Source organism: Asterias amurensis, chromosome 1 (genome assembly GCF_032118995.1).
Source record: "Asterias amurensis chromosome 1, ASM3211899v1".
Taxonomy (NCBI): Eukaryota; Metazoa; Echinodermata; class Asteroidea; order Forcipulatida; family Asteriidae; genus Asterias; species Asterias amurensis.
In genome coordinates this window covers 22133517-22160174 of record NC_092648.1, presented here as the reverse complement: position 1 = coordinate 22160174, position 26658 = coordinate 22133517, and the positions used below count along the sequence as shown (strand labels likewise).

General features: G+C 37.9%; 1 protein-coding gene across 4 annotated transcripts in view; it reads left to right on the top strand.

Annotated features, from left to right (window-relative positions):
* LOC139952114 (uncharacterized) overlaps positions 1-26658 on the top strand; it is a 215447-nt gene that overhangs the window by 141106 nt on the left and 47683 nt on the right. For all 4 annotated transcript variants that reach the window (XM_071951290.1, XM_071951115.1, XM_071951205.1 and 1 more), the window contains one exon: positions 10287-10792. In XM_071951290.1, the coding sequence (XP_071807391.1) occupies positions 10287-10792 (506 nt within the window). The remainder of the gene's footprint in view (positions 1-10286; positions 10793-26658) is intronic.

The window sequence follows — 26658 nt, the reverse complement described above, 5'->3', positions numbered from 1 at the left end:
AGTTTAGGATTAGTTAAAAGTGTTCACAAATATATAGCTATAAATTCATCATTTTGTGAATTGTCTACTTTAGTGATGCTACTCTTAAGATATTTTTTCTGTAGGCCTGATGTGTTATCTTTTTAATGTACTAAGGCTAGGTTATTGATAGGTGAAATGCAACAGTAACAGTCAGATTGACATTGATATTAATAGCCTACCTGCCTCGCCTGTACTGTAACATTTGTCTAAACCCTGTAAATATGTTCGGATAGAATGTACTATTTGGGTTTTGGCACAATTTGTGGCAATGCACTTAAAAGTGACTAATCTAAAACACGATCCCTCCGTCTTTCCCCATGATGTCGTCAGTACGATAGACACCAGAATGACATCATAACCAGATGACAACATGATAAGGAAAAAGTACCCAAATAGGACGTCGTTTCAACCAACGACAACGCGTTCCTCCCCACCAATTTCAGCTGGTTGTTTGTTTTCTGATAGCATCCAAATACGTGCATTGGACTCCTTCCCTGGCATTGAGAATCTGTCTACCTTATCCAAAAGCGTGTGTTTGTTTATTGGAATGGGTTTTCCACGGCGACGCTGTACGTTTTAACTCGGCATGATTAAATGGTCTAAATTCACCATGCTCAGTAATGAAATTAAGTGTAATATCCTAATATGAGTGGATGAGAGAGAGATGTGGAGAGACAGCACAACTGTAATTGTTAAAACCACTACATAGTCCATCCCAATGTACAGCCAACTGTTTGTTTCCGACTAAAGCGGAGAGAGAGGCATTATAGAGTTAACCAATGGCGTAGGTGGCAACTAGCAATGCTGACAAATTAATATTTCTTCAGGCGGGATGAATGTGTTAAATTGAGCAAAAACCTTCTGTGTATTGTGTATATTGCGGAGGTCAGTTCACTTGCGGATGTGACAGGGCATGGTGGAGATTACATATTGCATTGTGTATTGATCCCTCTGGCAAATATGTCTTCATCATGTACAATGGAAATTGTATTCGGAGGAGATTATTATAATAAATTTCAGATCCTGAGACAAGAAGGTACATGTACGCATCCAGTGTAAAAAAAAGAAGACAATTCCCCTAAAATATTTACAGCCGGCCTTGATCGTGTATGTAAACTCGCCTTGGCAAATTTTGATATTAAATATAAAGAGCAATTTAGTGGATGGCTTCAATCACAGGTGTAATTTTTATTTTCAAAGTCCACTGTGAAAAACAGAAAGACTTTGAATAAATTCTGGCATCTTGTAATGTGGGCGTTTTGTTTGCATTTGGTTGGAAAGAGCTGGATAATTTGCTTGAAGTGTTGGTGGTTTTTAACCCTGAGCATTGACAAAATCAGCTATTAGTTAATCATTTGTTTTTATAGATTTTCATTTTTGTATTTTCCATCCTCATATCAACACAAACAAACAGGAAAGATTCAAGTTGTATGATACAAGAAATTTCATTTAGCCTTTTCAGCTGTGTGGTAACTTTACTCCAATGCCTTTGTTTACCAATCTGTGGGGTAAAAAAAACACCAACAAAACAGGTTGCCTTACAAAACAATCAAATTTAACTTGCTTTTTAAATGATTGATATCTGTATACCCTTTTCGTTTTCAATCAAAGCACTTGTAAAAAGTAATGCTTTTGATACTGCTGATGAGTAGTGTGATTTGATATCATTGAGCTCCAATGGTTAAATTGTTAAACACAAATGTTGATATCATCTGTGTATTTGTGTGGACAGCTTATTATTTCAGATTTTGTTGTTGGAAAATAATCAAACACTAAAACATGAAAGACTAGAAGCATTGAAACATTGTTTTCCACATTGGCTGGTTTTTTGTATTGTTTAAAGGGAATGATGTTTAAAAGCACTCGTATCATCTTTATTTAACTTTTTCATTGGTGTACTCGCTACTCTGTACAAGCAAGCAACCTTAAAGCCATTATACACTTTCGGTAAACAGTATTGTCCAAGTCCCACACTTCGTGTATCACAACTTATATATAAAATAACAATCCTGTGGAAATTTAGGCTCAATCGGACATCGGAGTCGGGAGAAAATAATGGGAAAACCCACTCCTGTTTTCACGCGTTTCGCCGTGTCATGACATGTTTATAACAAATCCGTAATTTACGCTAACGAGAATTTATATTGTTTTACCGTTTTCTCAAAAAGTAAAGCATTTCATGGACTAATATTTCAAGAGAAGTCTTTCACCATCACCTTCTGTAAACCCTGTAAATTATTTGTAAATCTGTGAACTTTTTTTTTTTTTTCTGTACCGAAAGGGTCCAATGGCTTTAAGAAGAAACTCTCTGATCTTTTCCGTATTCCATTTCCCCCCATGGTGCTCTTAAGAGATGTTACCCAAACCGAATTGGAATTGAATTTGCCCTTGAATTTCAAAGTCTTGTTTGTAAGCGTTAAGGGTCCCCCTTCTTTCCAAACCCATCTACCACGCAGTAATGAATCCGAACTAGCGTGTTCTTGAACCTAACCCCAATCCCTTCAATGAAAATGACTCATAACTCCAGATACCAGCAGCGCTCTCTCTCTCTCTACTCCAGTCTCTACCTTCAATGCCAATATCATCTAATCATTGTGTGTTGCATGAGAGATGAGCGAGACGTAGACGCCAGACCAGCACTTAACTGACTCTTCACGTCCACTCCCAAGCTCCAATAACCTTGTCATTATTGATCTGCCATCGTTCATTGTTTTCTTTTCCTGACATTCATTCATGTGCATTTTTCAAGACGACCTACCATCCACGCAGAGTCGTGGTTCCACACTACCAGTAGATTTTTAGATTATTATAGTTGTCTCCTCGTCTTGTGTATCAGTCGAGACAGAAACATTAATTGGAATTTAAAAACACGCAGCTTTGGGGAAGAATAATGAATGAAAACTCAAATTAGTAGACCCAATTAAGTAACCAGACAACCAGATCAGACTGCCTGGTAGATTTTTCCTCACACCACAGATCAATTCATATTGTTTCTATTTTTTAACTGGTCGCCTACTCCTGACAAGTTTGTTGTTTTTGAGTCAGTCCTAATTGAGAACAAACGACGCAAGTGGTACGGCATTTGGAGATTTATTTATTTAACTTCTTTAGAGAGATAGAATGCTCTAATTATATTTGAATAAGAAAACAAAGAGTCCCTCTAGAGATAAATAGAAAAATTAAAGTGGTAATCTTCATTTGCTTGAGATAGCTACAGTGTGTGTGTTCAGATTTTACGTCCGGCAGATGTACTGAACAGACGTCGCATCAGACCTCGGTATTACTGTCATTTTGAAGTGCAAAGGGACAAAGTAATAATGGCTGCACACAATTGACATCACGACCTCGCAATGCTGAATGGCGAAGGTAATATCTTAAAAGCGCCGTCTCTTATGGTAATGTCTATTTCTTAATCATAAAAAAGCGTAGCATCATCCTCTAGATGTGCATGGATGTTTCATTTCAAGTGATTTGTCTTGGTTGTCAAATGGAAGGAAGTTCTGGTTTTCTTGAAGGCCTGGTATACTGGATCAATGGAACCAGTGAAACAGACACTAGCCATTGTATACCAAGGTCCCATGGGGTTTCATACAATGCAGCGGCTTATTCAAAAACTTAATTGGATTAGTATGGCATGAAATAAGGACTTCAGACAACCAATTGAGGAGATTGATTTTTAAGGAATAAATACAAAGCAAATTTTAAGAATCGTTGCATACTTTAATTTAGCTGTTGTCTGTGGGATACATTTTCATTGCGGTGTAGACATTTTAAGGTCGCATGCGTGATGAAAGCAATAGCATACCTTTAAATTGGTATTCTGATTCAGTGTGGACTGCGTTGGCTCAGTGTGTGGGATTAATACCCAAGCCATTGTCCGACCCTCATCGATTTTGCATCTTCATCCTAAGACCCACCTTACCATCCTTGGGGGGATGATGGCCTGAGGGGCCCTGCTCAGATAGCTCCCCACCTGAGAGCTCTGCCCTGACTTTCTTCGCAAATACAACAGCCATTTCTTCTCCAAACACCGTGACTAAATTCTTGACAGGAGCTTGATGGACGCAGATGTGATTTTGTTTATTAGCGCCTAGGTGTCTCTGAAACTAACGACAGACCTGTTGGTTGGAAGATTGAAAGTATTATGAGTTTTATATGGTTACCAAGGTAACCTGATTGTTTCCATAGAAACATGACTGGATGGTTTCAGTTTGTTTTACTTTATCTTATTGATCGGCTTGTTTGCTGGGGGATTGCTGGAGTTCAAAGCTGTTGCAAACTGTCATTGTTTAAAACTGGCGTGGGCAAATGAATCAAAGAATAAAGTGGGAGCAGTAATTGGCTCTCGTATGATTTGTTGTCAATGTTGTCAACAAATTTGTTAACTTTCATTAGGAGTTATTCCTATTGACGTCATTGTTAAGATGAACTGTAAACATTTGTCAAGCAATATCTTTCAGAACAAGTTCAACAAACCAAATTCTGCAATTGCTAAAAGTAGACAACTAAAATGATTAAACATTAAGATCCTTTTTAGATAGATTTTTTGTAGCGAGAAAATGTTGGCGCACAACCCGTAGAACCTGCAAGTTCAACTCAAGGAGTAGTGGAAGTAAATGAAGATGTTTTCTCACACTATAGAAAATAATCTGAAACATGTATCACTTTGAATTGCATACAAATACTGTGGATCATTACCTTTTTACCAAGGTAAATGAGTTTGTTCTGCCTTATAACCATGATAGCCTCAGCAACTACCTTGTGCTTTCACAAATGTATTCGCTTGTCATGTGCATTCTGCTGGTAAATCAGTCGGTATATATTTTGTAAGTTAAAGTACTGTCTTTTCAGACTGCCTGTGAGAAAGATAACAAAGAACAAATAAAGCAACGCCAAAAAGACATAGGAACCACAAATACCACTCAATGAACGATACTTTTATACGTCCAATGAGGAATTTCTCATATCCTGTCTAACCCCCCATGAAAGGTTCTGAAATGATGGTGCAATAATAGAAGACTGATCGATAAAACGTCAGACAAGGTAGCTCCCAAATTTTTGTAAAACACCGCAGAGAAGTATGCTTATCTCTTTGAGGCTGTGATGATTTTGAGGTATGGTTTAACAAATGAGAGACATAACTTAGCAACATTTCAATAGTTTCCTCAAGTGTAGATCTGCGTAAGGATTCAAAGATGAACAATCCAACCGTTGAATAATGCAGTCACGGTGTTTAATCTCAAGTGATGGATGAAGAACCCAACATTGTTCTATCACTCAGTTTCGCGTTCTTGCACGCACAGCCACCCCTCAAAACGCTTTAAGAGTTTTCCGACCGCAAAGTTGCAGCATCGTCGGTTTTCAACAGAGCTTTGTACGATGGACTTTTTATGACTTTTTCTTTTAATGATAACCGTAGTCTAGTTTTATGGCTAAGCTCATTCCCATGCTGCAAGTAACTTGACAAAAGGCGTTACGCACTACCAGCAAAGTGTAAAGTCCCTTGGAGAGCTATTATTTGACATTAAAAAAAATTTTTTTTTTGAGCTACGTGCAGAATCTTTTTTGAGAGGATTCTATGCAACGGGACACAAGCGACCGGTTAGGCTGTGATTCCACATGCAGCTTGAGTATGGGTCTTAACTCTGTCTGTAATTAGACAATAGTGTAACTGATATACGTGGAAGTTTGCATTCAGCACGGATTGTTATGAAGCCAAACAAGAACTGCTGCAATCTGGATTGTTGGCATCAGATCATGACCTGATGGTAAGAACCTAAACATGCTATGGTGTTGATCTATGAATTCTTTATTCCTGGGGCTCGTTTTCACAGTCGTAACAAGGCCTAGTCGTTACCAATAATTGTTACGGTTGAACTTGCCATTGGTTGATCACTTGCTAATGGTTGATCACTGGCCGTTGACCGAAACTGTTAACTGTTACGACTGAGAAAACAGACCCCTGTTAATCTTAAACTCGAATTTTTGCCCCCAATAATTCATTGGCTCGTGGGTACATTTTGGGCCAAGCTTCCTCATCTCCATTGGGATAAACTCTTATCCTGATTGATACCTTCTTCCTTGGTCCTTAATCAAAAGGAACCAGTGGGTGATAATATGACACCTGATGCAATACTTTGGGGAAGCATCAGTTTCACAATTGTCACAGTCTTAGTTCAAAGAAATTTGCATCTTTTGATTGAGAACGTCTGGTTCAGGTACCGGTAATAATGCTCGCATATAAATGAATCATTGAGTGATCTATAGCTGTGTTCAATTGGATCATGAATGTTGTTTAAGGTATAGACACTTTTAAGGTTAGACCTGCTCAACAAAATCATCAAAATAGGCTGTGGTATAAAGGTAGTTTAGAAAATGAAAGAAGATAAGTAGTCTATCAGATTTAGGGATATGGGAAAAGGCCAAATGGTTTGATCTTAAGCTTTGATGGTTTTCTTTACCAGTGGTTAGTTCTAAACATTGACACACATGAAGAGGTTTAAAATGCGTTTACATGGGGTTTAGAGTGACAGTTTTTGTGCAAACCCCACAAATAATGCCTAAACCCCTGCAGGCCATTGGGGACCCATCTGTGCGTTAAAGCAAAGGATTACCTTCTGGTGAACCATCCTCACCCCCACTGGGAACCATATATTGGGAAGAAATGGACCTGAAAAACTGCCCCAGGGCACAGATACATGTAGTTGATTGATCCATGATTGATCACAGCTTGGGGAGATTCCCTTGTTATGTTCATTGTTTTGTTCTTTTCTTTCATATTCCATGATCCAGATATTGTGGGCATTTCTAGAGGTGAGGAAACCAACCTATATTTTTGACAATGTGAGGGAATGGTGTCTGTTTGATTGTTAATCCTTGATTCTGGAGATATGCCTTGCAGAGATGTTGTCTCCCCCTTTTTTCTTTGAGATGAATTCAATTGCCCATGTCATAGGGTGTATAGATTACTTTTTGGTTGTGTGAAGTCAATTTAGTTGTTGAGGGAAACTTTGCCTTTTGGCATTTATAGTTGTCGTTGTGAAAAGGTGTTCAGGAATTGATTACAGGGTCTCAAATTTGTTTCATTGTTCGGCTTTTATGAAATAAATCAGTTATGGAATAAATCAGTCTCATTGCATTCAAAGGATTGTTTGTGGTTGTCAGTTTTACACTTTAAACCTTTTATGTTATTTCTAGGAATGTTATACTTGATGTGGTTTTTTGTGAAGATAAATGTCGACCCTGGCTTACTTTCTATATAGACAATGAAAGTCTCGCTCACACTGAAACTGAGAAAATAGCTCAAACTAAGACTGAATGAAGATCAAATCTTTTCAAATTCTATTTTTACTAGATACATTATTCTTGGAAAAAAAAATCAAACAACTGTGCACTAGTCAATAGTCATGTCATAGGTCTACACAATAAATTCTGACAAACCAACTTGGGCATATTTATAATGGAATCACTTAAAAAAACTTCACAACATTTTTACGCAAAAAAAGAACAATGGTTAGTGTTTGATCTTATTAAAAAAAACACTAAAAAAACTGTTTACTCATTAGGCCTTCAGAGTCTTGGCATTTTAATTTGCAGGGAAAATGCTTGTGTATTGCAATTTTTTCAAATACCGAAGTCAACAACGATTTCTGTGAAGTTTGCCGATGTCTTTGTTGATTTGTCAAAAATGTCTGGTTTCTTTTTGAATCATTGGGCCTCAGCAGACCTGAAAAGATACACATGGAGGCCTACATTAGACACGCATTGATTTGTAAGAGAACACAAAATCTTTGACATTTTTTCATCTGTTGTGGGGCCAAAAGGTGACTTTCCAAGTGAAGTGTGTCAAAAAGTTATTAAAATTGAAATAAGTTTGAGAACATGATAATTTGACAGTTACTGCTTACACAATGAATTTCATTTTAAAACAAGTTTTCAGTGTGAACTTATGATTCATGAAAGTTCACAAACCTGCTGTGCACTGTCGTTGTTGTAGAGAACAGAAGCGTTATTGTATGCAAAGTACCTTCATTGACTTCAAAAGTAGTTAAGGTACATGTTCATCAACTGAGCTTTAGACCAATTTGCATACTGTGGTATTGTAAAAGGTACTAAAGTTGTCATATAACCACAAATGAATGGTTAACTTCACATGGCTTTATATGCATGGGGTTGTAAAATTGAATTGTTCGATGCAAGCTCTCTCCTCTCAGTTCCGGGTTTAATCATGTGATGTCATGTGAGCTTTTCATGACTTTATCGTGAAGTGCAGAAACTTGAATTAATCTTAATGTTAAGAGTGGTTTTCACATGTTGTTAACATAACAACAACATTGTTGTGTACAGTAGTAGTTTATGAGAAGTCCAATGCTACAGCAGTTTTAGGTTTGATTTAAAAACCATAAACCGTAGATCTGTATATTTGTTTGTTTCCTGAAAGAGTATTTGAAAGCAGTTGTTTTTGTTGTTGGTACAACTTGAATTTCAGGAATAAGTATACGTTGATGTCATGGAAAAGATGTCATAAGAAAGTAGGGTTATGGCACTCTACATATGTGACTGATGAGTGATTGATTAATTGAAGTATATTGTAGTGATTGATAATTGAAACAAACAATATTTGACTGAGAGTCTAAGCTTGAAGGACACAAAGTCTGCAAGTGTCTAGTAGACATTAGAAACTACATGTACAGTCCTTCCCTTTTCACAATCAGTCTCTCCATAATCAACTGCGTTGACAAACTTTAACACATCATTTGTAGAGGTTTCGAACTCCCACCACCGCCAGGAATAACAAAACATCCATCCTGCTTAAATAATAAATTACAGCCATGCTGGTTTCTATATCATAACACCGAATGCAATTACTCAACACTTGATGGTTTAACACTAACAGAGGTTGGGTTACTGGATTTCGCACCCTGGTTCTCGTCAAACTTGGTGCACTTTGTGCAGAGTTGTGCGAGGAGTTGCGATATATCGGTGTCAGTGATGATTATTGATATCAGCTGCTTCACTTCTTGAAAGGTGTCGGAGATGAAATATCTGTCTCTTGACTCTTGTCAAAGCTGTGATGGATACTAGTCTGCATTTTGGAGACAATAATTTATGACAACATCAAATAACTTATAATGACAAATCTAGAATACTGAGTACCATCAATGATTATCTAATTCAAAGAGCAAGGACCTTACTTGAAGAAAGGTTGTTTAGGTTTCACATCATTTAGGCAACCTGAGAACACATAAACTGAACCCATACAAAATGTGTTGTGTATACTCTGTACTTGTTTCTTTTTAAGCTGCTTTATGTAGCCCCCTCTGTTGACCAGTTCAGTCTCATATGAATTTTGTGTAGTAAGTGTTCCTCCTGTTTTAGCTTAAATTAAGGTTTTTTTCCATTCAAGGAAATGTTCTTAAGTCCCTCCCTCATGTAGTTTTAACTTCTGTGAATGTTCCACTTAAAAGATAATGCTCAAGTGCCACAATGAAAAATGGCAATGCTGTCATATTTGTATGTACAGATCTAATGCACAAAAACTGTAATTAATATTGACAAAATGAAACTGTCATTTTATCAATATTAATTAATGTCTAGTTCCTCAATATGAAGTAATTTTTTTAGATGCTAGTTTGACAGCAAACCTAAACTCTGTATGAAGTGTAAGAGTTGTCATAAACATAAAAGAGTTCTCATTAGATTGTCATATTTTTCCCTTTAAAGGTTGTATACCTTATTTAAATACTTACGAATACTCATTAGGTTGAAAGCACTGTACATATATATATAGGTTTAATCCAAATTCACCTATGTGGCAAAAGTAGTGGCCTACTCTCTTAAAATTTTGCCATATGATTGTGCTCAGAAATTTAAGGTAAATTGCTTTCAGTACAAACCATGGAGGTAGAAATAATAAACTGTTTTTAAATTTGAACTTGTGCAGGTTGGCTGTTAAATCTGTTCATAAATAAACAAAAACAGTCGCAACGTTTTGATGGACATTTTTGAACCAGGATATCTTACAAATGAATTGACGCATACTACCAAAAATATGTTTCGTTATCACTTTGTTTTGCAAAGTTATTTATCATGGTATGTGTTTGGTTAGCCTAGATAGTGTGGTGGTAGACTTTAATCAGCATGTCTGGCCTTCACCAGAAAGTAAGTTTAATTGACACACCAGCCAAAGACTACAAATTTGTTTGTTTGATTATAGAAAAACAAAAAACATTTTCACATGCTGTTCCTTTTCTCTCTTCCATCAGGCAAACTACGGGGGACAACCAACGAGTAAAGGTGCTATGCCTGAAATGTCTGGTGGACGATCCTCAGCATCCCAGAACCTACCTCAAGGTATGACATACCTGCAGCATCACCAGCACCAACAGCTTATGCAACAACAGCAGCAGCAGCAACAACTTAAACAACAGCAACAACATATGCAGCAACAGCAGCATATGCAGCAACAACAGCATTTGCAACAACAACATTTACATGTACACCAACAGCAACAGCATTTGCAACATCAACAGCAACAGCAACAGCATTTGCAACAGCAGCAACAGCATATGCAACAACAGCAACAGCAGCAGCAACAACAACAACAGCAACATTTACAACAGCACCAGCAGCAGACTGACCGCTTAGCAATGTCTACGGGAGGTATTGGACCAGCCTTCAGTCCTGCTGGTCTGCGTTCTGGCAATGGAATCCCTGTACCTGCGGGAACCAACATGGCTGGTACTTCGGCTGCTGCTTCATTCTTCGCAAGGTAAGAAACCTAAATCAGATGTTTGATAAAGCATAGAAAGTGTCCTGTATGTATGGTTAACGGAATTTCTTAAAACATGTCGAGAAAGACAAACACAAACCTTTTCTTTAGACTGTGTACACGGGCCCAAATGTTTTATTTGATAAACGTTGCAGTCAGTCGAGCAAGACTTAAACATCACTTCTGTTTTTTAATGACTATACAAAAATAGTCTGCAGTGCTGGGGGGTCACAGTAATCAGCGTTCCAATTCTCAAATTGCCAGCGGCATTATAAAAATACGATGATTTAAAAAAATCAAATTACTTTGCCCTTTTGCCACAACTGAATGTTAACGCCTTCACCAACCCTCTCCTGCCATGGCCGTCTCGCAACTCCTTACCGACCCGCGCGCTCGCCTAGACGGTCGGCTCAAGATTTTGATGAGTATAACTGCTGACGGTTTACAGTGGCCAACACAAGACTAATCTGCTGCCGTAGTATTTTCCATTTGCGGTAGTGGACGAGTAATCCTTGGTAGATTTGCTTTTACATCCTGTTGTAATTACGCAAAGCTGGCAGGCAGCATCTGCTAATATCCCTTGCCAAGCCCCTGTAGGCAATACTTAGTGTCTATCTTGCAGATGATCATTTAGCCGTCTGGAGCGAGCCACACTTGAGGGAGGACTAGGCTCAAGTTTAATCAGGCACTCGGAATCAGTCCGAAACTTTTGTTTTTATTTGTATAATTTCTTTAAGTTCTTATGAGGATTTTGTAAATGTGATAAATTGAGTGGAGACATGTTTTTCTTGCTTCGCTAAGACGTAGGCTCTGACTGGACTTTGCTAAACTTGTCTCATTTTTGTTGGTCTGTAATTTATTTTTCCAAAGTGATGCCATAGAGGAAAAAATGTGCATTTTCGTCATATTCAAATTTGGCTTATTTCTGCTCAACGGATATTGTGCTACATGGATAAGCTAACCTTGCTTAAAGTCACCTGGAAGTGGTATTTTTTCAAAATAAAGCTTTTGTCACTAATACATGTGTTTTGATGAGTGGAATGTGAATAAACAGTTAACTAAGGTTTTAAAAAATCAGTTCTTATGTTATTTACAAATTTAAGAGTAGACCCCGACCCGAGAGGGCGCTGTTCGTGACGTCAATCGAGGCAGACTTTGCCTGTAATGCGTAGAGTAAACACAATTGCAAAGTACATGTACGGACCAAATCGTGAGTTTGTACGTTTCAAAAAAAAAAAAAAAATGTTTTTTCCGGCAATGCCGACCGGGTGTATTGCTGCTGAACGCAGAAAAAAACTTTTTGAAATGTACCAACTCACGACTTAAACATACATGTACTTTGCACGTGTGTTTACTATACGCATTGTAGGCAAAGTCTGCCTCGATTGACGTCACAAAAGGGGTAGGCGGAGTCAGCCCCCCAAACAACTTTATATATTTTTTTAAACATATAAATCGTGACAAACAATTACTAAAAAAATTGTTTTATTGTTTGTAAGCATATACTCTTATGTTTGAAAGAAAAAAAAATCTATTTCCAGGTGACTTTAAGTAATGGAATTTATTATTAGTCTAAGTTAAAAAAGGAAACAGAGAAGAAAAACAGGAGGAAAAACAAAAAAAAGTCTGGGTAGGCTGAAATATTTTCCATTACTCTGAAGTAGTCCCTGGTTTCTCATTTCATAGATTGAGCCGAGCCACAGACAGCTTTCAGATATTCTTTCAATTTGCAAAATGTTCCACCGAGATACATTTCAAGCCATACTTTGTCCATCAAATCCATCATCCAAATCTCCTTTCCATTTCATAGAAAGAACAGACAAAAAATGAAGAGAGACAAAAACCCAAAGGGATTTGGACAGCCATGGTGTAATTACCTTGTCCCCGCTGTTTGAGTTACGTTTGTGTACAAATCACCAACATGAATATGTATGTCAAAGTACTTGTATGTATTTCCGCTGGCAGTGCAAAGTGCAACTTACACTAGTACATGACTGCACTGCCTGCATGCACATCAGCAATTAGGGGTGAAACGTTAATCAAAGACTCGATGTTAATCAAACCAATTTTCAAATCTACAGCTTTTCCCCCGTTACATTTCCTACTTGAGGTTGAGGACAAGTCAGCCCTTGCGTGGCAAAACAGCCTTAATCAAAAATGTTCGTTTCTTATATCAGATCATTGCTGGGTAATTTGAGGGCATTTTTGTTTGTTTTCCATTTCAAAGTTTCAGGGGCATACTATGTAATAATTTAATAATATATCACAGCACTTATAAAGCACACTTTATCTTTGAGAACATTCAAAGGAAAGAAGAAAAAAACACTTCATGTATAAATGTGAATACGTCGCATTGGTGCCTCTTTTTACACTTTCATTCCATTTTTTTATGGCAAAAAGCTGTACTTGCTTTTCTCAAAATGTCATTTTTTAGTTTTTTCATGAAAGGATCGATTTGTCCCTTCACAGTAGCAACATATACAGTGATCTTGACAGAGCATCTTGTATGTACATTAAAACTCAGAGAAATGAAAAGTCACCCTGACAGGTTTTAAAATCTTAACCCCTTTCCTGTGAACTGATCAGGTGTAACATCCCCTGGATTGAGTTTCCCCTCAATGGGGAGACCATCGGGAGATTGTCCTCTCCTCCTCCCAGAAGGTGTCATATTGACCTATTTTACACCAGCTAAATGAAAGAGGTACTAACGCAAATGCTTCCAGAATAATGCAATATGTCCTTAGTTTGACCCGTGGACCAGTAGACTGTAGTAGCCTTACACCAGTGGTCAATAGCACTAGCTTTGGTCAGTGAGGGACACATTCTCCGGGTTGTATTTTCTTTCCTCTGTAGGGATTTGACCCTTCTCTTTTACTGAGGCTTTAGGTTCCAAAGCACACAGTCTTGTACGGGGGAAAGGAAGTGTCCAGGAAGTCTAACCGCATTTTTTTTTTTTTTTTTTTTTACAATCCTTTAAATTTTGATGTGGCTATATAATTTCAGTGAAGTGCTAAAATTCACAGGCATATCTCCATGATGGGCGTGTTAAGCATTGGTGCATGAAGAATTTGTACTGGGTTAAATCTGCAGCCAATAAAAACTATTTAATTGGTAGAATTGGTAAAATTTATTAAGCTTCTTTAAAGGAGTGGTTGGATCTAGCAACCAATTTTTTACAGCAAATGGAATTACTTCATGACAGAAGTAATTTATTTTCCAAAGAATTTTGCAAGAATACATTTTGTACCCATTACATAAAAAATGATAATGGACTTGGGTTTTTTCTAAGGGTTTCACCAAAGTTTTATTTCATATTGTCAAGTAGGTGGATAGGCCAGTTTAGATGTGTAAAGTTACTTTCGTACATTGAGTTGAACTATAATTGCCTTCAGTAGTAGTTTTTCTTTGAGTTTGCGGCAGGGTGTGAAGTTGGGTAATCCAGTGCAGGTAATCTGGAGCAGGTAATCCAGGGCAAAGTTGAGTCTCAAATCCCAGCAGACTACGCATCAAGTATTGGCTTAGACTACGCATCAAGTATTGGCTTTGGTTGGTCACGCTTGATTGGTGGATATAGGCCCCCAGACAGGCTTGATTACTTTCTCATTGGTTGTTAGAGCCAACTGCCCCCCCCCCCCCCAACACACACACACACACACAAGGAAAGAGAGAGTTTGAGATGAGACATGCATTGATGGAGCAACAAGAGACAAAAGTAACTTGGAATGGACCCATTCAGAGAAGAACCTCCGACCCTATGCATGCTTGCATCCCTGGTATGTTTCTCCCGTAATGATTTGAATGGATTCTCCTTATGTCTGGCAGAGGTAAAGGCAAGCCGACACCTTAACCTGTCAAGGATACCTATTGTTCCCAGTCACTGTCTGTAAGCGGGAGACACTGTCTGTTGTTCCGTCTCCTTTGTTACGGCTTTGTTCAGTACTTGAGAGAGATTTGGAATAAAAAACGTTTAGAAGCGTCATCTTCGGTCGAGTGCCCAATTGAGAAATAATAACGGGAACCTACAGTGAAGTTTGACAGGACTTAAGCTGGGTTGACACATCTTTTGGCCACATGCGAAGAAAATATATGAGTTTAACAGTTATTTATTTGTTGATGTAAAGCAAGTTTTTTATGAGGGGCATGTTTGGCTGTCTGCCATTCTGCCTGGACGTCTGCCATTATGTCTATGTGCGTAGTTTCGAGTTCGGAGAAGAAAACAAACCCTTGAATTCCCGCCCAAAATGCAGAAATCAAAATATTGAGATTCACAGTAAATGTATACAGAACAAGTGTGGGGCTCTCTTTTTGTTGAATTGTGTTTGGTGTAATGGTGTAATGTTCACAAAAACAACACGCAACAATATTGTTACAAATTCAGACAACCTTCATACCCTTTTCCAATCTTACCCTAAAATCACAAATCTGTCCTGCTTTTACCTGAGTGCGCAAAGGCAATAGTACGAGCGCATAGAAAGACAAATTTAATGTCAAAATGTGCGAATGGTTCCTGTAATGGAAAAATTATGACATCTGCAAACACAACTCTGTAGCCTTTTGTAGGGCACACATAAATAGTGCTGAGCACTTTCTTTCCCTTCTGGATCAGGAAGTCATGTGTACTGAGTTTTAAAAAAAAGTTTAGAATGAAATCGAAAGATCTAGGACTATAGGACAAGAATTGTTATCAGGGCCTTTATTGTGAGCCACCATCTATCTCACTTTAACTAGTTGGTTATGGTTCAGGTAAAATCTGTACATGCTTATTTTGTGGACAGAGAAACAAAATTAGAGTAAAAAAGTGTAGAAATGTGAACAAATTGAAGTATGATTTTATTGTTCACAAGCAGAATTTGTGTAAACTCATAATGTCATAGTCCTATGGAACGGTGAGTTCACACACTTTTTCTACAAACTGGAGTTACACATTACCTGTTGGGGTCTGTACATTTTCTTAAAAACAATAGCAAGTACATGGACCAAAGGTAAACAAACTTCAAAAGATGTTTGGTAGTTGGTACTGATAATTTTAACAAACTTTACTCAAACGAAAAAGTTATGCACAATCAATCTCTGGGCTTTTATAGAGATTTGTAGTACTATTGCCTTTAACAGTGGAATTCATTAAAGACCAGTTTCCCAGATACATTTCTCCAGGTAAGCCAGACCATACATCATCAATAAACCAATTTTATATTTCTGGAGGGGCATGGCTATCAAAATTACAGGCCTCACTTTCTCCAAACAGCTGGCAGGGAGTTTGTGCACGCTGCAGGGTAAATTTGCCACTCATTTGCACTCCAAAGCAGACTGAATGCCAGATTACTACAGGCTTGTGTCTTTTGACCAGAGGGTACACTTCATCCCCCTAGATCAGACACTCGCCCCATCAGTCTAGAAGAGACTGGAGGGTCCGTACGTGGCGTACCCAGAATCCAAACCCTCCCCTGCTTTGCTTTGATTGGCATAACACTGAAACTGGGCCATGCAAACAGATTCTTTTCTTGGGCAAATTGGACCAAATTAAGCAGTCAATCAGTTTAGCGTTGATTTTGTGCTGCTGGCGTTTACTTGAAGTGGGCTAGCATGGCCCCCCAATTGCTACACGGAGGAAATTGAGTTAGGTGATCCATTCAGGGCAGTTAGCTTGTTCCAGTGGGGCGGGGAGTATTGATGAAATGCTAGGAACAACATTAATTGTAACCAGAATCCGACTCCATTTAGACTACTGACAGGTAAAATTTGTAGATACTTGGCAGATAATTTTCTTTTTGAAACCAAAGTCAGAAATGAATTGTCTGTATTGCGGGATTCAAGTGTTATTCAGTGGGTGAACCTGAACTAATCAAAATGAAGCGATGGAGTTTCTTTGGGGTTTCCATGTCAAATAATCTATGTTCACTCAGTTCACTGTCAGTATTTAACTTCAGAGCATTAGTCTCTACTGTCAATGTTAACTCGAGTCTCTTTTTTCGGACCTCAGGTTTTCTGGAACTTTTATTTTGAAGGATTTGAAGGTGGAATACTGAAACTTCAACGAACAAAATGTTCAAAAAGGAGTTTAGTTTGAACTCAACCTCTTGAATTGTAAGCTTTATCAATCAAGAATGTTCATCAAGAATCAGATAAATGACCAAAATGAAAATCATTATCTGGATCTGCATTTTCTAAGTTGAACAAATCTTTAGCCTTTAACAGAGCATCCAGGTACAAGTATTTACAAAGTTCAAGCCCATTTGTCAAATCCATGATCATCAGTAAAAGTCAGTAATGGTCGATTCTCTCTGACTAGGTGGTGTTTTGATGAGTCCCCGTGGGCCATGCGTGCTGTGTGGTCGGTCATAGCCACACTCGCCACACAATCTCTTTGTCAACATGCAGGGATATCGCTTTCACCTAAAGTCATGCTCTCTGTTTTAGTGTGTTGATTTTCGACATTGGAAATAATCACTTCCATTGTGAGAGGGGGAAATCTGTCACTATGTCTTCCCCCTTAGCCAACACCCCAAAAAGAACACACAGAGTTTCATTATGGTTAATACACAGATCTTTCCGTAGTATGGTTGGTTTACCTGAAAAAGTTTCTAAAAATGGAATTGACTTTGAGAGAGTTTTTGAATGAGGGCCTGATACTTCACGGAGGCAATGAAGGTGGACTGCCTCTGTGCCCCCCGGGTCATTGCCTTGGTGCCCTTGAAATGCTTTAGTAGAAATTTACAATTTTCCTCTTGCCCTTTTCCAAGGAGACAATGTCTTGGGGCCCTTACCATTTTAAAAATGAAGCATACCGGCCTGTGAATGTCAATGCATTGAATCATAGAGCAAGGATATAGACTCATTGATTGAATCTTGTTATCTTCACGTTATTTTTACAAACCGCCCATGCCAACAGCTTCTTCAGCATGGCACCTGAGAGCTTAGCTCAAGCACCTTGTTTCCAGTTAGCCCTGGGCCATTGCGCTGATAACCCCAAAACAGTATCCCTTGGCTTAAGGTACTAACTGAAGGAGCCTTGAGGCAGGTATGGCTTGTAAAGATAAGCAAGGTCCTTGTTCTGTGATCAGATGGTACAGGGGAAAGTTTGTAGACACTTGAGGCGGACAATCTGTTGGGGATTCTGGATTCTGCTACTTGGGGATTTTGCTCTTTTTACGCCAGCAGATATTTATTATATAATATCATTGAAAAAGTTAAGTCACTACAGCTGATTGTGTGATAAAGTGGCTACAGGCAGTTTTGGCTTGAGAAGATTAGCCATAGGAACTTTCCAGAGAATTGGACTAATGTTTTTGGTAAAACACAATTTTTCTTGTTTGTCCACTTTAATAAAACAGTCTTTGGATGCAACAGGTCAATTGTATGTAGATCTGTGGGAAATCGGATTGATGCTTTTCGGGCAAATTTATTTTTTTGATCAAATCTCTAAGAGTCTTAAAAGTTGAACTGAGGTTGTTACCAAGTAAAAAACAAATAAAACACTTATAAATAGAAAAGGCGGAAAAATTGTGTTTCTGTAAGTTTTCTTCCTAATCTTTTCATTGCTGTAATGATTGCCTCAGGGACAACACAAATATTGTTTTGGTTTTATCTTTGGACTGGCCTCTCAACATTGTGCAAGATAAGTGGTCTGGGCCCAATTTTATTCATCTGCTTATCATGAAATGTTGTGCTTGCGTCCCATACATACTTGTGCTTTACAATGACAGGGTGCTGTAAGCAACACAATTCTGCGTCACAATTTTGCGTGACGAAATTGGGCCCGTGGATTTTTTTAAAAGGCACTGATTATACAATAAAAACCCAAATGATGTTCTGCTTTATTTGGTTTGTGTGCTCGAGTCAAAGAAAGTGATATTGAGAGAAATAAAGTATTCTTGAAGCGTTGTCCTGCTAAAGGAAATCCAAACCTGTCTCCAACTCACATGACTCATCCAAAGAATCCTTTAAGTGACAACAACTATTTACAGGATCGATACATCACTTGTTAGCATGGATGTATAAGCAAACATTGCAAAACCCTTTAATCCTACACAATGTCCCTGAAGTGTTTGGGCTATTAAGACTCAGTCCTAAATCCATCAATAACACTCAGAAATTTGAAATATGTGAAATCTATCTCTACACAAAAAAAAAATGTTGACAAAACCATGCAGTGGATTACGGAGGAATAGTGGTAGATATAAAGGCCCTAAAATTATTGTGTAATGCTTATTTTTTTAATTTCTGGCGTGAAATAGTAGTACACACCTAGGGTTTGAAACTTTGCATGGTGGAAATAAGATATAGTAAAGGTTTGCGGTAACACCATTACAATGATAATCTCTAAATTAGTTGGGGTGGTTCTGAAACGTAGAGTTGAAACCAATGGTTCTTTTCAGAACCACCCCAACTCATTTAGAGATTATTATTACATGGTGTTACCGCTAACCTTTACCAAATAGTACATACAACAGTTGCAGTCAGGTTCTAGGTGATGTACTCCTTACTGTGAAAAAGAAATACTACCATTATATACATTGCATCATTGAATGTTCTCGTTGGCGATCCGATAATGTGATAACGCTTTTGTACATCAACTCAGACGCGGTGTCGCTCTCTGTCGGATGATATACCTCAAGTTCCTACACGAGCCTGGCTGAAATTCCACTCAGGATGAGACCCAAGATGACACTCTATACGCTGGTCAAATATTGAATCAGATGAAACTCAATGTAATGATATTGATAGGGATGACGCAAATTCATTTTGTTTCTATTCAGCTTTTTTTCAGTCAACTCCTGGCTTTATGTAAAAGGGAAAGAAGCTAAAAGGTTCGGAGGGAAAACTGATACTTCTTTGTGTCAGGTTAAGGTTGAGAGATATGAATGGGCGAGAAAGTTATTGTAAAGTAGTTAATATTTTAGAGGGAATTGAAGTGCGCTTGTGTTACTTGTCAGTATTGATAGATCTGTTGTATTTATTTGTTGGATTTTGTAAAGTTATTCACTCTCTTCAAATATCTTTAAGACCAAATAAGGAGGAACGAAAAAGAAAAACCCAACGATTTGTTGCTTTTTTAATACAGACTTTCGTGATTATCTGAGTGCGTTATTTCAGCCACGTTTATGATCAAACACTGATAAGAGATTGTTGGCAAATTGGTCAGATTAAGAGGAGAAATATCTCAGCTGCTTATAAATAATGCCTCATTAATTTCTGACGTCAAAGTCCGCAACTGCATGGGGGCTGCAAAATACCATGGCAACTGTTGATTACAGATTCTGACTCATTTTCTGTTCATCAGGCGTTATTGTGAACAATTTCACGGCCAAGTGAGCACTGAAGTGCGTGTAAGATTCAGAAATAACACTCTTCAAATTTGAGACGCTGGAGATGTTAGTATCCCTTGGACCCAAATGTGTATGTGTGGATGGATTCTGGCGGATTAACCTGCCTCGATTGAAACAACTGTCTCGTCTTAGAAAGTGATCTGGGTTGCTTGAAGAAATATAAGGCATTTTGTAGGAGTGACTTGTGTGATAGGTGTAACCTACAAAAATAAAGAAAGGAAGAACCTGTCTTCTTTTAGGAAAAAGAGAACAACTCAGGCCTTATTTAATAGTGTTTACTTTGTTTGACCTGACCATGGAGGTGGTAGAATGACCCCCCAAAAAAGAAACTATTTATGTGTTGTTCATTTATGGTGATCACTATTTTTGAGTGCATTCAGTTACAAATTACAAAGTCAATTGTGCTTATGTTCATAATGAGCTGCTAAGCTATTATTAGATCAATTATGGTTGTTTGTGGTGTGCTTTGTTTCCCTTCTTTATACCATGGATTCATTAATGGCCTGATTAAAGTCTTCAATCCAATAAGATTTGATTGAAGATGACTTGTCCTTTACTCATCACTGAGGTCGGGTCAGTGAGTCCATTCCACGACGAGTCCCCATAATAACCTCAAAAGAGAAACAGCATTTTTGTTCAGCTGCGCCACGCATCTGGAACTCTCTACCACTTAATCTCAGATCCTCAGATCTTGTCTTTGTACCACAAAATTCAATCTCTTCTCAAAACTTATCTCATGTCACAGGTTTTCAAGGACTAATTTGGTTGCGTCTTGTTTTCTTACGTTTTGGTTTTGGCTCGACTGTGCCTTGGACACCAGGCAGGGTGGATATGTGCGCTTTAAGTCTTTGTAACTATTATTATTATTTATTTTTAGCATAATGGCAAATATCCAATGAATGATATCATCCAGCAATTAAGCATTGCAAAATATTTCAACTGAACAGATTTTGTGCACAGTGAATGCTAATAGTGAGTAGCAAGTGATGTTTTTTGAGTAGCAACTTGCACATTTTGTGTAGCATTTTTCTCGGCTATACAAGGAAAATAGTTCACTGAAAACAGTTAAAGTCACCATATCCTTCAATCATGGCATGAAACTGTGATCACCTCTGTATTCTTTGACCTAAAAAAATCCCCCGATGATGTTTCAACAGTTTTATCAGTTTCTTTTCATCACTTGGTAATATCCGCTCTGAACACATATGAGTCATGTGGATTACGCTACTCTCTTTGCATTGGTAGAGGTCCATAATGCATCCATGCTGAGTACCTCAATTTGGGCTGGTCCTCAAGAAGGTGTGGTTGATAGAGGGGGACAGTGAGATGTGTGATGAGGAGATGATTTGGGTTAATGGTTGGTCCAGGCTTTGGTTTAGTGATGTATGGTGAGTGGGTGAGAGGAAGTTGTCATCACTGTTGCTCACAATGATGTGACAGTAACATGGATTACAAGAACGCTGACTCCATCGTTGTTTCGCCCCTTCTGCATTTACCCCCCCCCCCCCTCCCCTGTAAAGCTGGACGTGAAAATTCTTATGATTTGTAGTTGGTAATTACTAAGACAAGATTGCCATTTCAAATTAGCTGACCTTTTTGAGGAGCTTTATAATGGAAGGTTGTTTGCCTTGTCAGACATAATTATACACATTTTTTTACTTATTGTAAAATTTGCTATTTTTTTTTTTTTCAAATATAAATTGAGCTAGAACCTTCAGATGCCTGTTCTGTTGTATCACATGGTTGTATCTTCAAAATTGATTTATTTCAATTTGTTTTTTAAATATATTTCAGATGTTGACATTTTAGAAAACATAATATCTGTTTTATTTCCTTTTTTTAAATAACTGTCTTTCTTTCGCTTTAAAAACATGGGTGGCAACAGTGTGGGTGGCAAGTGTTTAAGTTACATCCTAATTTATGGCTAAACTTGATTCTTTATTGAAAAGTACAGATGACCCCCCCCCCCCCTTTCCTATCCCATTATTGATGATCCTAAATTGACCTGGTCAGTGTAAGGTCAAGCCAACCACAACCTATTTGAGTCAGGTCAGTGCAGTTGATTCATACTGTGATTTATTTGGGTGGCAATTGAGACTTGGGCAATTAATCCACACTCTTCACATCTGAGTGTTTCCCATGAGGCGATTAAGCCAGCTAATTAGGGTTGCAATTTACTCTTTTATCAAGTTAATTACCTTGTGTGAACTTTATACTTGTTTTATGATGTCCTGGTTGACTGGTTAGTGTTAGAGATAAGTAACTTACTTCAAGTAAATAACTGAAAGAAAAGGAGAAAACACCTCGGAGCAATAAAAACACACAATGGTTTTGGATGGAGGGCTATAAAAAAAGCCATGGCAGACTTGTTTGGTGTTCCCCAAATTCATTTATGTTGGTTATCTCGGTGGCAAATAATTTAAAAACAGGAGAGAGACAGAGAGAGCAGTGAACGATTTCCCTTGTTGCACAAATTGTATCAGTTGCTACTAAAAAGCCAGCAATTATGCATAGCAAACAATTTACCCTGAACAAAATAAGCTCAGTCTAAATTGTTTGCTATGCATAATAGCTGGACAAAGGAATTCCCTGGAGAGCAATAGTTGCCTTTTTTCTTCAAGCCGGTATTTCTTGATTTGAAGTTGTTTTTAATGATTTATCCACACCTCCTCCCCACTCCCCCACTCCTCTTAGTTTGAATGACGGGTAATCATAGAGAGATTTATCCCGCTTGGATGGATCCCATCAGATGAAGGGGGAGCTGCAAACTCGAACCGTAGATTCCCATCCCCGTTTCTTCGCTCAGGGCGCATCAGCAAGATGAGAAAAAAAAATCTGCAAGCTGACTAAAAGCTTGACTGATGCATTTTAAATCCATCTTTCCTTCCCCCCGTTTTTCCCGAGCCAGTATTTAAAGATAGCAAACTGACAGATGTGTAAGGTAGTTAAACCCCGCTCGGAGCAGATTTGTCACTGACTTATAGCCAAACAAGTTTGTATATTTGCACCGTAAAGTGCTACAGCGTCGCTCCTTAAATGGAGAGGGACAATTATTTCATTTTTTCATTGCTCAGGGTAGACTTTGTGCGGGGACTACGTTTTTTGTAAATGCTGGGGGAGCATTAATGCGACTGCCGTCATAAATACTGAGATACGTTTACGTGCTTGAGAGTATGTCATTTCATGTTTACATAAATCAAGCGTAATCTGCATTTTAGTAATTGAGTTTTTTTTTAAACACAGAACATCCCTGGTGGACGATTCATGTTGATTTTTTATCGGTCATGTTTATAAGGTTGAGGGAGGAGACTGATTGGCAACTATGTGGTTAGTCATAGTTCATGTTGTTTTTGGGTTGTCACTGAGGAACTGGTTCACCAGATTCTGCGTTTGGTTTTTATTGATGAGTCTGGGACTTAATAAATAAATAACTATAACAGTACTATTCATACCAAATAATTCTTTTAAAAATTCTTTTTAATCAAACATTCACAGGAACTTTTGTCTGATTTCCCCCCCCATACTAATGACACAAAACATTAAACATAAAATCAAAAAGGAACAAAAATTGCAATCAATTTTGAGTGCAAGATAAAAATTCAATGTAGTAAATGCGCCATCAATGACCCCTTGCAGCCAGATGCGAAATGCACCTGTCTAAAATGTGCGCCTGGCCACTGGTTAGGGGTCAATTTCTGTGTGTACATTTTGACAGTCCAAAAAGGAGGACAGGATAGGTGTGTAAGTGCGCTGTGCATCACGAAAGGGGTCAAAATTACCAGTGATATACACAAAATATATAAAAAATATCCTAGTAAAAAACAAATGCAGGGAATATTTGTTATTTTTATTTAACCGACACACCAATGTGTGTGCAGTGTTTATCACTGTATACTCAGTACTTTCCTGAGTGCTCAAGGCATATGGGTTTAGGCTCCTAGGGGTAAAACAAAAAATAATATTCTAGTAGACTGAACGGTGTGTCCTCATAAAAATTTGATTTGTTAGTCCTCTAGAGACCTTTCTGTCTACCTATTTTTTATCCAAGATGCAAATTTAACATCTATTAGCTGCAAAGTTTGTTTTCAAGTCCCAATGAGGATGTATTGAGTTTGTGAGTGTTTTTTTTTTCACTGGTAGGGTCAGAGTCAAGTTAGCCATGAGGGAAAGGCAAGGCGTAAAAGCACTGAGCTGTCTATCGGACAGTGAACTTGAAGGGGCCAGGTCTCCGATGGGACCCAAGTCTAAATTAGGAAACTTTCTCGTTTGTGATTGCTAATTTGGAAACAGTGAATTGGTTGAAACACGATCTAAGTGCAGTGACATATTCAGGGTCCCAGATGTACGGGAGTTCTCTGTCGGGAGTTTGGTCTTGTAACGTTTTTTCTTTTCACGGATAATTATTCTAGCGCATGTACCCAGTTCATAAAGTTCAACAGTGCAATGAGCCTAGAATGAAACTCATCAGAAACCCTGAGTGTTACCTGGGCTCCTGTGGGGGTACATTTTTATAAACACATTTTCAAGATGTTATTTTTTCATCCTCAACATATTTGTTTGGTGTTGAATTTGTTTTGATGTAACTCTAAAAGGAATACCATCTTATTCTGAATCATTATGAAGAATCCTTACTCCCTCATATGTAAGTGAGCAGGTTACATTGGGACAATTTCCGATACAAAAGACAACCAGGTGAAAAGGTCAAACAAAATGTTGTAAAATTCCATCCTTTCAAAGTTAACAAAACAGTGACATCAATTTCTTCCTATAAATGGATTTCTATTTTGTCACACTTCTTTGTAAATTGCAAGATTGAAACGTTAACTGACTTTGTCATGATTTACATCCATGCAAGTTGATTTGTAACTGAATTTTTCACTCTCTCAAATAAGACAAATACAGTAATCTTCACTGATGCTGTTCATTTAAATCCCTCTACGCCAATAAAACCTCATCTTGTCATAATTTTATGGAGCTAAATGAACAATCCAGATGTTTTAAAAATGTCCAGACATACAGTTTGCGTCTCTGGACTACACAATTTGACTTAATTGGCCGTCCTTGATTAATATGTTTACGAGAGAGGCCAAAAACAGGTGCACCCGATGCGCATCACTCCAAAAGATGCGCATCACTCCAAAAAAAAAAATAGTCTTTAGCTTCTTAATACTAAACATTAAATTCAGATCATCGGAGAACCCGGTTGATACTTTTTATTTCTTCCCGAACAGCAGAGAGATCACCCTTCGTTGCACTTTTTAAGTTTTTGTGCGAGGGACCTGGGAGCAAGAACCATTAAAGTGATGAGAACTGCAAACTGCTTGTAGGAATGGTTTATATAGTGTCACTGATTGATCTGTTTGTTTGTCATGGCTTGGTAAATTACACTTGACGGAAGACAGAGATATATGCTCTTATCCATCCACACACAGTGGTCTGCTACATGTACCCCTGGACAATATTTATTACTACCTGTGCCACCTGGAAGTTTTGTGCAGGTTATTCACTTTCAGTCAAGAAAATTTTGGAATTTTTTGAAGGATATCTTCAAAATCAGATTTTGTGGTATCGTAATGATTTTTAAAAAATGTTTTTTTTTAATAATTTACACTCAGATATTTTATTATGAAGAATGATATTGCTGACTTGCCAATAGAGATGGCGAAAAACAGAGGGAAGGTGTAGCCTACATTATTGATTTAGTGAAGGTTATGTACCATTTACCGACTTTGGAAAACTCTTTCGGGGGAAAAGGGTTGGAGAAATTTGGGCAATCAGTGACCTGACATCCTACTCCCGTAGAAATTTCATGTTGATAAAACAACTATATTTAAATATACACACACAAGGAAAATTAGAAGGGGAAAAAAACAACAAACTAAGAAAAAATCTGGCGACAGTTTTAACTATTGACACAAGTACTCAAGACTTTTATGGACTTTATTACTAGCAATTCATGCCATAAACTTGTTATCGTTATATTAGAGCAGGAATGTCATTGAATTACACTGTACAACTTAAAGAGTAGTGCAAAACATTGCTATACAAACCTAGAGAGTCAAGTATGTAGACACGTTTGGAAAAGGAGTTAGTTTGAGCCTATGGTAGAAATAGCATCTCCTCATGATGGTCACATGTCTTTGCTTGACCTAGTTCTTTTCACAGCTTGTGAGTGTTATGTTTGCACTGATAGTTATTTTAGCACAGAATCACGTACCCTTGAGGGGATTGGGGAAGGCAATTTGGGAGATGTTTTTCCTATTATTTCAATGTAGGACATTTTGGGGGTCAGACATCAACTCTGAAAACAACATGCATGCCCTGGTCTGTTCAGATGTGTGTTCCAGTTTATTCACACACTGTACTTAATAACTCGGACAACCCATTTTGCACTAAAGTGAGCCCTTTAACCCTTAAGGGGAACGGATGCCAAGATTTCATTTCAACCAAAAAGAAAATCTACACAGAGAAGTGGGACAATTTAGTCGTCTGTGATTGATCATTATATATATATATGTACAAGATTCGCTGTGATTTATT